Genomic DNA, 15,399 nt, shown 5'->3' on the forward strand with positions numbered 1-15,399 from the left:
CAAAACTCCAGAAGACAGGCTTAAGATACAGAAGGATCTGGACAGACTTGAACACTGGGCACTAACTAACAAAATGAAATTCAATGGTGAAAAAAGCAAGGTTCTACATTTAGGCAAGAAAAACGAAATGCACAAGTACAGCATAGGTGGCACCATGCTCAATAGTAGTAACTGTGAGAGGGACCTCGGAGTCCTAGTAGACAATCACTTAAATATGAGCCAGCAGTGTGCTGCAGCTGCCAAAAAGGCCAACACGGTGCTAGGCTGCATTAACAGAGGGATAGAATCAAGATCACGTGAAGTATTAATACCACTTTACAATACCTTGGTAAGGCGACACTTGGAATACTGCATCCAGTTTTGGTCACCACAATGTAAAAAAGATGTTGAGATTCTAGAAAGAGTACAAAAAAGAGCAACAAAGATGATTAGGGGACTGGAGGCTAAAACATATAAGGAACGGTTGCTGGAATTGGGTATGTCTATTTAACGAAGAGAAGGACGAGGGGGGACATGATAGCTGTGTTCCAATATCTCAGGGGCTTCCACAAAGAAGAGGGAGTCAAGCTATTTTACAAAGCGCCTGAAGGCAGGACAAGAAGCAACGGGTGGAAACTAACCAAAGAGAGAAGCAACCTAGAACTAAGGAGAAACTTCCTGACAGTTAGAACAATTAACCAGTGGAACAACCTGCCTCCAGAAACAGTGAATGCTCCAACACTAGAAGTTTTTAAGAAGAAACTGGACAGCCATTTGTCCAAAATGGTATAGGGTTTCCTGCCTGAGCAGGGGGTTGGACTAGATGACCTCCAAGGTCCCTTCCAACTTTATCATTATTATTATTATTATTATTATTATTATTATTATTATTATTATTATTATTAAATGACTAAATAAATATTCCTTAGGATAGGAGCTCCCCCTCGTAGCCACAAGTATAATAAGTTCAGAAAGTTGGATTCTGCAAAACAATCTACTGTAGAACAGTTCAAACTGCCAGCTCACGGGCCGGATGCGTCACCAGGAAACCACGCCCACCCCATTGCTGGCAATGGAGAAAAAGCTCCAATATGTCACACGTTGTCATGTGACGTCACAAGTTTTACATGTCTGATTTAGAATGAATAATATCCACAGAAGTAAAACATGGAGTTAAATATTGTTAATATGTAATCTAAGTAAATATAAGATACAATAAAATAACTAATGAAACATGTAAAATAATTTTATATTCAATCTTCACCAAGTTAGATATAGTCAAATATTTCTATAATTATTTAAGGCAGGAAAAGAAAATAACTACAGCTATGCTAGTTAGACCAAACCTTTTTTTAGCCGGTCTCAGTTTCTCATTTGGATTTCCCACATGAATGCAACTAAAAGAGCAGAGCATTGATTAGAAACAATTATTGATTCCCATACAATAATTTCTAAATATATTGCCATAAAACATAGCAATAGAGATTAATTTGATAACTTTTTAAATACATGTAAATGATAGATTAATTATTTTATTCATCACAATAGGCAATGTGCATAATCCAATGATAGACAGTAGAAAGTTTATTATATAAAGATTTTCTGTGAGGAAGGTGTGTGGTTAAGACTTTTAATAATAGATAAATAAATAAATCTAGTAGCCATCCTTTGCTGAAATGTTGAGCTGAAATAAAGATCTTTTGATAAATATGGACTTGGAAGCTAATTTGCAGGATTTATGTTGATAAAGTTTTAGATTCATTATTTTTTCAGAAATTACATAAAAATATTTGATTATTTTCTCATTAGGAAATAGAAGAACTTGTAGCCAAACTTCACAAAGATGCGTTAGTTGTAGAGCAAGTTCGAACTTTGGTTAAAAAGGATGAAGAAACTATGGTTGCAGAAACTAAAATTGTGGAAGGGTATGCTAAGGTACATAGTTTTCAAAGTTTCTTCTTTGGATTACATCATACGAAGTATGCCAACTATTCCAATCAAATATAATTTGATAGGGCCACTATGTCTGGACTGCAAAAATCTGGAGACTCTCCACGTGGCAGCAAGAGATTAATTTTTGCTATAAAAAAGGCTTATATTTGTATTAAAGAATTTTATATACAAAAATAGTATTTGTACATGTATGTCCTGTGAATAAAAAAATGAAACTCTACCCTTTCTTCATTTTTGTAGCAAGTAACAGAAGAGCTCAATACTGTATTACCATCTTTGGAGAAGGCCCTTAGTGCTCTTGATGCACTTGACAAAAATCACATTGCAGAAGTTAGGTAAATATATCACTTATTTCCAAGGATTTCTAAGCTGAGGATTTCTTGCAATCAAAATACATTAATTCAGTGAACATAATATTCATTAGTCATATTCAGTTTGAATTGTTGTATCCTGATTCTTGCTAAAGTAAGAAACTATTAGCAAAAATATTGGATACTGTCAAAGCAATAGATTCCCTAAAAATCGGTCATCTCAATAGAAGACTGCTCTTGGAGTATTTCACATTATTTCTCATTTGTATATTAAATTGCAATGTCCAAGGTCAGAAATATGCATTACATTCCTTGGGCAGTCTAGCAGTGTTACGTATTTTCATGTTGATCACTAAAATTATTGTATCTAAATTACTGAATGTAAATCAGGTTGCTTTGGCAAAAAAAATTACTTTGAATATAATATATTTTGTGCTCTTTTTCTGTATAATTCAGAGTATATACTCATCCTCCTCTACTTGTTTTAACTGTTATGAATGCAGTCTGTATTCTTCTTCAAAAGAAACCAAATTGGGCAACAGCAAAATTACTACTTTCAGATCCAGGATTCCTTAAAACATTGATTACAATTGACAAAGATAATTTACCAGAAAAGGTAAATGAAGAATTCATTTGCAAGGAGATTCAATGTTTTTCTGCTGTTGTATACATAAATCTTCAAATAAGAGATTTTAAAAATGAAACACATTTCCTGGGGTCTGGATTGGGGTTTCATTGCACCAGAGTCCAACTATTTTTTCCATATCAGGCTGTAAGATATCTTCTGAATGTAACAGATGAGAATTATACATTGTAGTCAAATTTCCTCTAATTCTGCATTTATCTCTCATAGCCTTATTTATCTTTTGAAAAACATCTCCTCGTCCATTAACATTGCTTTTGGCTGTGTTATTCATCAGAGGACAGCTGTTTTTCATTTCCATCATGTAGAGATCCAGTTGGTGGGAGTTTGAGACAAAGGCCTTAGTGGTAGAGTTCTATCTGGAAATAGATAGTACATATTTGTATACATATAATTCATATCTAATGAACTATCTCTGATAGCTTTTAAATGGATAGTAAAATATTTCATTTTGATTAATTAAAATATTGAAAAATAAAGCAATATTTTGTTTTTGTGACTTTAATCTTTATTGAAATATTATTCATAGTCTTTTTTTGCTTCTATTCCCTTTTTTGTTGTTGTTTGGAGATATATTATTTTCTTTTATGTTATACAATTTATAATTTCCTTTTCTTAATAAATTCAGTGCGATGGAATTATTTTTTAAAAAAACAAATAAATATTAGTTATTGATTGAAGATATGGAAGAATTTTATATTTATTTGTTACACATGCCATTTTATTAATTATTTATTTATAATTAATTATTTTGTATTCATTTTAGGTTTTTCTGCAGTTAAAAAAATATGTGAGGTCGCCTGATTTCAATCCAGTGAAAGTGGGACTTGTGTCTGTTGCATGTTGCTCCATATGCCAGTGGATTTTAGCTCTGGATCACTATCACATTGTTAAAAGGGTATATTTACATAGGTTATTTCCAATAGTTTTTAAAACGATCTGTCATATCTGACAGATTGTATTTATAAGGGAAAAAGATTCTACCTAATTCTGGAATATGTTACTAATTTCTGCAAAGGCATTTTATTCAAAATTGTCAGAGGTAAAATAACTTCAATAGTCTTTTTATTTTCCATTTACTTTTCTGCTATTTTAATTTTCTACCATAAAACAAATGTAGGAATGTACCTGGATTCAAATAGCTTAGTGAAGAAAGGCCTGGAAGCAGACCTGAAATATAGAGCAATCCTAATTTAATATTTTATTAACCAACTAATTTAATTGTTTTTTCTTATAGTCTCCATTTCTGATCACCAAAAGATAGTTTAAAGTAACCTTCTACTCTCTAGAAGATTGACCTGACAAGAAATGGGTTAACGTATCTCTTCATTAAGAATATAGTATTAAACACAACTTTTCTTCTATCCCAAGAGATTCAAACATGTCAGTCTCAAAACTTGGTTTCAGTTGTGTAGTTACTGCAACTATTAAAAGTGTTGAGTTGTTAATATCAATACAGGTAGTCCTTGATTTATGACCATAATTAAGCCCAGAATTATAATTGTAAGTCAAAAGTAAACATTGGAAAACTGGCAAAATATGTTATGAATCATGGTCATGTGACTGCAGGATGCTGCAAACAATTGTAAAGGTGAGTTGGTTGTCAAGCACCCAAAATGCAATCACATGACCGTGTTGTGTATGTGTGACTGTTGTAACTTCAAAATCAGATCATTAATACTTTTTGCAAGTTTGTCATAACTTCAAACAGTCGCTGACTGGTTGTAAGTTAAGGACTCCCTGTATGTTCTTCTCTTCCACAGGGATCCTTGTGGAAAAGTGATCTCTGGCATCACTTCAAGATTGCAGAGAAGGCAGAACAGATAGTGATTCAAGAATTGATCTTGATACCTCCCTTAAAATAATTATATGGAATCTCTTCTTGGAATTTTCCATCTCCTGTCTGGATTTCTTCCCCCTAGTTTTCAAGGGCATTTTCCCTTTGCTTTTATCATGTCCCTGCAGGATTGTTATGAGGAGGATTGCAGGAGGAAAATAGAAAGAAAGGTTATGGAAGAGTTTCCAAGACTGAGAGGTCATTTTACCCTCAAAAAACCCCCCAAACCTCAATCTCTTCCTTTTTGAAGCTCAACCGTAAAGAGTACCTACCTACCAGCTTGCCATTCCAAGGTCATTTCTAGAGCAATCCTCATCCTTTAAAAATTCCTTATAGATTTTCCTAAGTTTAAGGGAGGAAAACTGGTCTATCCTTCCTAACCTATTGGGACCTAGATATAGAGAATATACTCAGATGATATGAGTAGTATAGAAATTTGATAAATAAATGAATAGAAGATTACCTTAAAGGATCAAGGGAAGTTTTATTAGCAAGGCAATAATCAGATAAACTATACAAGAGGAAGGGGATTACATTCAGACTTGCAAAATTCTGTTACCATAGCTATTCTAATAAATAGCTTTAGGTTTACACAATGTCTGTTTCTTAGTTTTGTCTATCTTCTAGGACTGACAGTAGGTTATAAAAGTCTTTCCTCTGGGGCATGTTGTAAATGAAGTAAAACTTCATATTTGTGGGAAGGGAGAAAGATTTCTGAAATAGGACAGCTTCACTTTTGGCCCCTAGTCCATAATCAAAGATGACATGGATTGTTCTGAATTAGTCTTGGCTCCCATGTCCAATAGGAATAGTTGAGCATTGGTCAGATGAAACCACTTTGGATGCTCTGTGCGGATGAGTAAAACCTAGACAGACTTTTAATATCATTCACATTCTTCTGATTCAGAAAAATCAGAATATTGCTACACAGAGATGAGAAACACTCATTATATTATGAGCAATGTGAAACAATTAGGATTCCTACCACATGACAGATGATATACATTTGCTATTCAAAGCCACCCCAAAACGTGTGCTTTTACTAAGACTCATGAATAGTGAAATCCTGTGCCAGAAATTGTATTAACACATTATAATTATATTACAAATTTGCAGAGAAATATAAACAGCCAAATTACAATTGATGTTCAGCACAGAACTGTCACAGAGAGTTACGATTTTTGATCAATTTGCTCATTTGTCATATCATTGGATTGTGAATTTCTCCAGGGTGCATCACTAGCTAATGGTCCAGACAGGGGAACACACAATGTAAAGATTTCACAATATAAATAAGCATGGTAGAAAATTAAAATGAACACTGGAAAAAAGTTCTCATAGAGATGCTGCTTTCAATAAAATCCCTCAAGTGCAGTCAGTAATATCAATATAATGATTATTTGTCATATATAAATAAATGTATCTATATCAAGACATTTGTGATATATATTTCACCTTTCTCTAAAGTATTAACTCTATCAATTTCATATTGAATTGTAAATATATCTTTTTTTTTTAGTTTGTAGATCCAAAACAAGCAAAGGTAGCAGAAGCAGAGGAATTACTGAATCGTGCATTTAGTAAATTAGCTGAAAAGCAAAGAAGTTTAGCCCTGGTAAAATAGATGTGTTTATCAAATGCCATCATATTTACATAATTTGTTAAATAATAGAAAATGTATATCCATCTAAGTGATCTATATTATTTTAATATAAATATTTCCTTTGCTGGACATAAAGTCATCTTCATTAGCTGGAATAATATATTATCTCTCAGGGTTTATGTATTGAATATTTTTTTTATTGAAAAGTTTTAAACAAGTTTTTAACAATATCCCCCCCTAAAGTAACCCCCTCCCTCCCTCCCCCCCTCACTTCCCAGAGCTGGTTACAGAGTTACAAATAAACAAACAAATTCTAAATAAACTTATCCAACTATACAAATAATAAAATCAATAATGTACTTTAACTCGAATACAAATTTAAGCAAATAAAATATGTAAAAAAACCAAAAACAAAAAAACAAAAATAACAATATAAGCAATTCCAAATTAAAAAACTAAAAAATTATTCATAATCTAAATAATACATTTTAATCCCATATCAACTCTATTTACTCTACATGTAATTTATCCATCTTCTCCATGCTGAAGTGTATATTTCTTTTAAACAACATAATAAACACAAAATTTTCCTTCCAATATAACCCAACCAACAAACTTACATTCGATAAACTTGGCTATTTGCTTTTTTTCCCACCCCCTAAGTAAATCTATTAATACCCTCCTGCTTAAGAAGTTTCAACAAATCATTCATCTTAATCATTAAAATTCTCATCAACAGAGATCATTAGAATTTCTTTTACACATTTACCCATAATATTTCATAATTATTTTTATACACTTTAAATTAAAAATTTTATAATATATATACTCCCAAATTTTTAAACTTTTCCACTAAATCACCTTCTATTATTCTTTTTCTTTACATCTGCATACTACACAAATCATTCACTATTCCTTTAAAACATCTTCTACCTCAAAAAACTACTACAAAAGTTCATCATTTCCTTTTCTTTATTCCAATATCCGCCTTCTGCTGTTCTTTTACTTTACGTCTATAGGCTGCACGAGTCATTCTCGGTTTCTTTAAAAAATCTTCTGTCACAAGAGACTGCTGCAGAGGTTCAGCCTGTATGTCTCCTACATTCAATAACATAGCACCTTCAACCGGCTGCCCTTCCGACTTTTCTTCTGTAATCTCAGATCGTAAAGATGATGGAGAGCCCGCCTTCAAAACAGAAGTGTAAAAATCTTTCGCCTTTGAAATTGTGTTAAGTCTATGATATATCCCCGCATAATTCACCGCTATTCCAGACGGTATCTCCCATCTGAACCGGACCTGTCGTTTTTTGAGCTCATCAGCCAAAAAAGCAAAATCCTTTCTTTTTCTAAGAAGTTTTGAAGGTATTTCTTTTAAAATTATAACATCTTGAGTTGCAATTTGAAATCTCTGCTTATAAAAAGCCTGTAAAATTTCATTATGAAGTGATCTTCTAGAAAAATAAATAACCACGTCTCGTGGCAAATTCCTCTGCATCGCAACCCTTGAATTAACCCTAAAAACTTTTTCCGTCTCTCTCAGTATTTCTTCAGGCTCAGCCCCCAAAATGAAAACTATATCTTTTACCACCACTTGTCTCAAATCGTCTTGCATGTTTTCCTTCATTCCCCTTATTCTTAAAGCAAATTCCATGTCTCTATATTGTAACATTGTAATTTCATCCAGTATTATTTCCGCCTTATTTTCTACTTTATCAATCCGATCTTCCAGTTTTTCAGAATTTTCCACAACATCATCAATACGATCATCCAGTCGATCTATATGACAAACAAACTTTTGAAATGCAGACGCAATATCCTCTCTCAGTTCCCTAATTTTATTTTCAAGAAATTCCTCCATCTCTTCTTTAATCTGTCTTGCCTTATTTCCCAAGGCCTCCTGTAAATCTTTAAGTATAGATGCTGGTAATGATGGAGAAGGTGGTGGTAACTTAAACTTAGCTTGCTGAGCTGTCTGCATTACTGGGAAGATCGAGGCTTTAGAAACAATAGAAGCTCCGAGACGCTTTGAAGCCATTTTAGTTTTAAGACCACTTGTTAAAAAGTCTGCTAAAATCTTATAAAATCAACAAATACCAAAAAAGGGGGGGGGAGGAAAAAAGACAAAAGCCCGCTTAAAAGAAAAAAAAAGATTCTTGCATTTTATATAAATACAAAATCTGTTACATTGTTTCAAATAGAAGTTCCAGTCCTTTCACTCAAAGAATCTCAGCACCATTTTTCACCATTCTTAATTGAAAAAAAAGGAAAAGATAAATTCTTTTCCAGAGTTAAAGTCTCAAAATAATCACCATTTTAATTTCTCCTGGTCAGCTCTGTCTGCTTTAAATTTTACTCACAAATTCATTTTAAGAGCAGATGTGGAAGCAGCATCTAGCTTTGACCTGGATAAAAATCAGGGCAAAGGCATCCTGGAATGTGGAGGACACCTCAGACTCCGTGGGAGCTTTCACCCTCCGACCACCAAAAAGAAAGCTTTGGGGTCTCAGGGAGCTCTACCACTATCTGAGGAAAGCTCACCTCCTCCCCTTTGCCCGGGGAGAGAGGCTCCAAGCCACGAGACAGCTGTTGCTCGCTGTCTCAGCTGGCTTTGGTACATCCCAGGGCAGACGGCTGAAAAAAGTCACCATCGCCGCAGCCGTCGCCACTGGAAGTCTGTATTGAATATTAATCACACCATAGCTCTAAATGACATTTTCTTTCACCATTGTACTTAAAAGTGTTCCAGCCTGAGTGGAGAGAGTAAAGAAATAGTGATGGAAAGAGTTTGGTTCTAGAATTACCTAAGAGTCCTAAATTATCCTAAATAATTTACTTTTGGTCCCTTCCAGCTTCTATTCTATTCTATTCTATTCTATTCTATTCTATTCTATTCTATTCTATTCTATTCTATATTTTGCTGGTTCCCTTACTTTCTCCAAGACTGGTTCCATCAATGTTTCATTGGCAGCAAGAGGGCCTGCCCTTAGTCCCTACTATGTGAGATACTATATTGCTTGGTAGTCTCTCCACTCCTATTTAACATCTACGTAAAGCCACTCAGTGAGTTTATCCATCACCATGAGTTGAGATGTCATTAACATGCTGATGTACCCAATTATACATCTCTGCCATTGGCAAAACGATGCTGCTAATCTGATACTGTCTTGTATCTGGATATTGTAAGAATTTGGATGGGAAGCAATGGACTCTGGCTCGATCTTGACAAGACTGAGTTATTTTAGGTTGGGGGGGCTTCTGATTCTGGAATTTGCCACCAGGATGGGATGGGATGAGATGAGATAACAGTGCCCCATACAGAGTCAGTATACAATCTGGGAATCCTTTTGGACTCACAACTCCTACTCAAGCAGGAGACAAACATGGCAAGGAGTTTCATTTCACATTATGCACCAGCAGGGCTTTTTTTTGTCATAGAACACTCAGAACGGAGTTCCGGCACCTTTTTTGGATGGAACCTTGAAGAGTAGGCAAGGTGGGTTGTATGACATGTGTGAGTTCCGGCACCATTTTTTTTTTTTTTTTACAAAAAACGCACTGTGCACCAGTTACATTTGCCCATTCCTGTATTGAGAGATTCTCAGTTACTCATGTCCAAATTGTTTATTGTAATGCTCTCTACATGGGGCTATCCTTGAAGAGTATCCAAAGCTCAGCCGGTACAAAATGCAGTGATACAGGCAGTTATGTCTCTTTTCAAAATACATGTCATACCTCAGTTGCTTTGCTATGGTGCATGGCATCATTTAATACAATATATTTCAATCTTTATAAGAAAATATTAAAATCATCTTCAAAAAAGAACAGTAATTTATATGTGAAAGCCAAGTTAGTGTAATGTTAAGGAACCAGGTTAGAAACTGGAAAACCCTGAAGTCTAATTCCATATTAAGCACACACAAAAAACCATCTGGGTGACTTTGGAGCAGGCAGTCTCTCTTGGTCAGTGACAAATCACTTCTGAAATCTTGCCAAGAAAACTGTCCAGGCAGCCATCTGGAGTCAAGACTCACTCAGAGACACAGAAACAAAAAAATAAACACTATATAAAGCTCTGAAATATTTAAGGTTGTATTTCATCATTTCAATAAAAATAAGTCTTTGCTAATATTGAGACTAAAATAGATAGGTATTAATGCTCCTTGTTCTTCATACTACAGTTTAATTGGCAACATCTAACTTTTTGGAGGCTGACATTTACAAAGCTCCTAGCACAAACACTGCCAGTTTTTAGTCAGCTTCAGAAAGCATTCCTATAAAAGGCAGTGTCAAGCCAGTTATGTATTGTTCCCAAGAAAATTTCATGGAGGAATCATATAGTCCTAAACTTCACTTAAGAGCATTTCGTGCATGGTCATCATCTTGCCAACTCATGATTTTTTCATTACCTCCATACATTTACATGATTAGTATTCATGTCATCAACTGTCTGTTTTATGCTGTACTTCATATTTTTAATTATATATAGTATAGTATATTATGATTCTCTTAATGCAAGAGATGCTTATGAATACAATCTCATTTTCCTTTCTATAAAATGGTATCATATCACTTGCAATTCCTATTCTTTTAGATTATTCTTTGATGCTTTTTCTTGTAATCTTAGAGGCAAACTTTCATACTTTACACTACAAAAAATTGAGCAGAATTGAGGGTTTGAAAGATCAGTTGTCAGCTTGATTGATAGGGGGGAAGCCAGCCAGTGAAAACTCCTTCTTTTACCATACTTATCGTTCCAGCAATTAGAATCATAGAGGAGTACATACTATGTATTATGTGCACCTATATATTAAGCTCCAATAATAACTTGTCAATTAATTCATGTTTAAAATGGCTCTCAGCTAGAAGTTAGCACATATCAGAGAAAAGTGTTCCTTTTGGTAAGGTTGTGTTAGATTATCATTTAGAATGGGAACCTGCTTGCAAAATAATGCAAACAATTCATAAGAGTGAAGTTGGAAAAACAAAGTTGCTTTTCTGTTCTGATAAAGCATGGCTGAGATCTGTTTTTAGTGACTAAGAAAAGAGGAAAACTGATAATTGATAGGAAAAGGTAATAATAAAAAGCTAAAGTAGAAAAGTCTTTCAGCATATTTTTAGAGGTAGGTCTATATTCAAACTACACAGTTGATTACTAAAAATACTACAGCTATAGTTAAGCAAGCAGTCTTTCTACACAGACCTGCTGAATCTGCTCAGAAAACTCATGCATAATAATGTTTAAGTGGGCAAAGTTTTAGTTAGAGTCTGGATAATAGCCCTTAGAAGCCTCATAGTAGATATTACTGAGTTTATTTTTTAAAAAATCATGCAAATATAGCAAGTAATACTGCTTTAGTAGAGTTTTTAAGTAGATTTTCTCATTTGGAATTTTAAAAAATTCTAAATTTTCAGATTGAACAACATCAACAAAATTTAGAAGCATTGTATGATGAAAGTATTGCTGAACAGGAAAAACTTGCAGCCCGAAAAATTCAAACAACTCGCCGTTTACACAGTGCATCTATATTAAGCACAGCTCTAAAGGATGAAATGGTATTACCTTTTAAATCTGCTCTAATGCTTAAGTTCAAACTTCATTCTTCACATTTTCAACTGCTTTTTCTCACTGAATCTTTCCCCCATTATATATTTCAGCATTGGGTTATATTTTATGCACAATTGTGATTTTCCTCATTATTCATATCTAAAATCTCATATTTGTGATTCCTATGTCACCAATGTATTGCTGATTTGAAAATAAATACATTTTATTAATGTCTTCATTAATGATATAGCATCCTTGTGGTAGCTGGATGATGTTATACGTTATTACTGCAGACTTGATGTTTCACATATATGCTGATACTTTCTGACCTACTAGGAATTGACCAAATAAATAATTATGAGGTCGTGACCATATACTATAGTTTAATAAAAACACAAAAAGTATGTGTTTTTCAAATATCCAATATTAATGCCCTTGTGGTCATAGTGTGTTACTACACTTAGAATAATTTGTATAGTACTGTGGTCATTGTGCTTCAGAAAAAAAACAGAACTGGAAAATGTGCAAAAAATAATATATAAAACCCCTTCTTTACTCCCTTGTGAAGAAAGACTACAAAAAGGCCCATAATATAATAATAATGTATAGAATTATACATGTATGAGAAAAGTTCACTCATCATAGTACAGTGGTGGCGAACCTATGGCACGGGTGCTAAACGCAGCACTCAGAGCCCTCTCTGTGGGCACATGTGCCGTCGCCCCAGTCCTAGGCCTTCAGCTGAGTTTTATAAAACCTTTTTGCTTTAGGCCTCCACTGCCATGTGCAAAAAAAAAAAGGTTCACGTCGGGGTCACCAGTTGTGGGTTTTCTTGCGCCCAGCGGTCTCCCATGGGTGTTGAAGAACAGACACGTACACGTGGTTTCCTCGGGATGGGAGCCTCGAACAAAGCCGAAGCATCCCTTTTATTGTGTTATCAGAAGGCGGGTTTATAGGCACCTGGTGACCACCTTACACCAACCACATTTGTTATGACACAGCATATTAGCATATTACACGTGCTAACTTTGTTTTGCACACGCTACTATACAGCTGTTGCACACGGCACTAACAAACACCAAAACAACATTCCCTTGCACCGCACGGCACAAACTTGTTTACACCAATCTTTTTTTTCTTTTGACTTCCTTATACCTTGACCTACTGCAGCTGATGACTCAGCCTAACAGGCCAGATAATCCAGATAATTCCAACAAATCAATCAATCAATTTCAACTTCTCGCAGGAAAAAAAAGATCTTGCAAAGTTGGAATTGATTGATTGAACTTTTTAGTCCTACCCAGCCTGCTGTTACCACCGCAGCCACGCCCACCCAATGGGCCATACCCCCCAATGGGCCACACCCAGCCAATCGGCCACACCCACCCAGCACCCAACAATGCATAAGGGGGTTTGGATTGCAATTTGGGCACTCGGTCTCTAAAAGATTTGCCATCACTGTCATAGTAGAACCCAGAAATATTTGATGATTTAGTGTGATAGGAGGTTTCAGAGAGAAAAAACTACTTTCAATTCAGAATAAGCTGGAAGAGACCTTGCAGGTCTTCTAGTCCAACCCCCTGTCAAGCAGGAGACCCTATACCATTTCAGACAAGTGGCTGTCCAATCTCTTCTTAAAAATCTCCATTGATGAAGCACCCACAACTTCTGAATGCAAGCTGTTCTACTGGTTAATTGTTCTCATTATTGGGAAGTTTCTCCTTAATTCCAGGTTGCTTCTCTCCTTGATTAGTTTCCATCCATTGTTTCTTGTCTTACCCTCAGGTGCCTTGGAAAATAAGTTGACCCTCTCTTCTTTGTGGCAGCCCCTCAAATACTGGAAATACTGTTATCATGTCACCCCTAGTCCTTTTTTTTTCTCTGGACTGGCCATACCCAAATCCTGCAATCATTCTTTATATTTATTTATTTATTTATTTATTTACAAATATTTATATGCCGCCCAATCCCAAAGGACTCAGGGCGGCGTACAAAGTTAAAAACAGTCATAAAACAATAAAATAAAATAATCCAGTCATACCGCGAGTCCGATCATATCCCGGCCCGCCGAGGACATCAGCCCCAGGCCTGCCGGAACAGGAGAGTTTTAACGGCTTTCTTAAAGGCCGGCAGGGTGGGAGTGGTTCGAACCTCGGGGGGATTCCACCAGGTCGGAGCCACCACAGAAAAGGCCCTTCCCCGAGGGCCCGCCAGCCGACATTGTCTGGCCGACGGGACCTGAAGGAGGCCCAATCTATGGGACCTCACCGGTCTCTGGGAGCTGTGCGGCAGAATGCGGTCCTGTAAGTAACCTGGCCCTATGCCATGAAGGGCTTTGAAGGTGATAACCAACACCTTGAATTGCGTCCAGAGACCCACAGGAAGCCAGTGCAGCTCGTGGAGGATAGGTGACACGTGGGCGTACCTTGGCGCGCCCACAATCGCTCTCGCGGCTGCGTTCTGAACCAACTGCAGCCTCCGAACGCCCTTCAAGGGTAGCCCCATGTAGAGCGCATTACAGTAATCCAGTCTTGAGGTGACAAGGGCATGAGTGACTGTGAGTAAAGCCTCCCGGTCCAAATAAGGCCGCAACTGGTGCACTAGGCGAACCTGTGCAAAGGTCCCCCTGGCCACAGCCGATAGATGTTGTTCCAAATTTAGCTGTGAGTCCAGGAGGACACCCAAGTTGCGTGCCTGCACTGAGGGAGGTAAATTTGCCCCCCCCCAGGACTAAAGATGGACCATCCAGTTGGCCTTTGGGAGGCAAGACCCAGAGCCACTCGGTCTTGTCAGGGTTGAGTCTAAGCCTGTTCACCCCCATCCAGACCCTCACATCTTCCAGGCACCGGCACATCACGTCGACTGCTTCACTGAAAGGACACGGGGTGGAGATATACAATTGGGTATCATCAGCGTACTGATGATACTTCACCCCGTGTCGCCGAATGATCTCACCCAGCGGTTTCATGTAGATGTTAAAAAGAAGGGGGGACAGGACCGAGCCCTGAGGCACCCCATAATCGAGGCGCCTAGGGGTCGATCTCTGTCCACCCGCCAACACCGACTGCGACCTGTCAGAGAGGTAGGAGGAGAACCACCGCAATACGGTGCCGCCCACCCCCACCTCTCCGAGACGACGCAGAAGGATACCATGGTCGATGGTATCGAAAGCCGCTGAGAGGTCAAGAAGCACCAGGATAGAGGAATAACCCCTATCCCGGGCTCGCCAGAGGTCATCGGTCAGTGCGACCAAAGCAGTCTCAGTGCTGTAGCCGGGCCTGAAACCAGATTGAAAAGGGTCCAGATAATTGGTTTCATCCAAGGATCGCAAGAGTTGAGACGCCACCACCTTCTCTACAACCTTCCCCACAAAGGGGAGGTTGGAGACGGGACGAAAGTTCTTCAAAACAGCTGGGTCCAGGGAAGGCTTCTTGAGGAGGGGCCTCACCACCGCTTCCTTTAAAGGTTGCGGGAAAGACCCCTCCATCAAGGAGGCGTTGATTATCGCCTGGAGCCAGCCTCGTGTCA

The 15,399-nt window shown here is 37.0% G+C and overlaps 1 protein-coding gene across 1 annotated transcript in view; it reads left to right on the forward strand.

Moving 5' to 3' along the window:
- The window catches only part of DNAH14 (dynein axonemal heavy chain 14), a 210,655-nt gene that overhangs the window by 151,720 nt on the left and 43,536 nt on the right, over positions 1-15,399 (forward strand). The window contains exons 57-62 of the mRNA XM_039341573.1: positions 1,789-1,914; positions 2,173-2,267; positions 2,700-2,859; positions 3,653-3,784; positions 6,243-6,338; positions 11,739-11,879. Of these exons, the coding sequence (XP_039197507.1) occupies positions 1,789-1,914; positions 2,173-2,267; positions 2,700-2,859; positions 3,653-3,784; positions 6,243-6,338; positions 11,739-11,879 (750 nt within the window). The remainder of the gene's footprint in view (positions 1-1,788; positions 1,915-2,172; positions 2,268-2,699; positions 2,860-3,652; positions 3,785-6,242; positions 6,339-11,738; positions 11,880-15,399) is intronic.

The sequence above is a fragment of the Crotalus tigris genome, unplaced genomic scaffold (genome assembly GCF_016545835.1).
Source record: "Crotalus tigris isolate CLP2741 ecotype Arizona unplaced genomic scaffold, ASM1654583v1 scf7180000017771.5222438, whole genome shotgun sequence".
Lineage (NCBI taxonomy): Eukaryota > Metazoa > Chordata > Lepidosauria > Squamata > Viperidae > Crotalus > Crotalus tigris.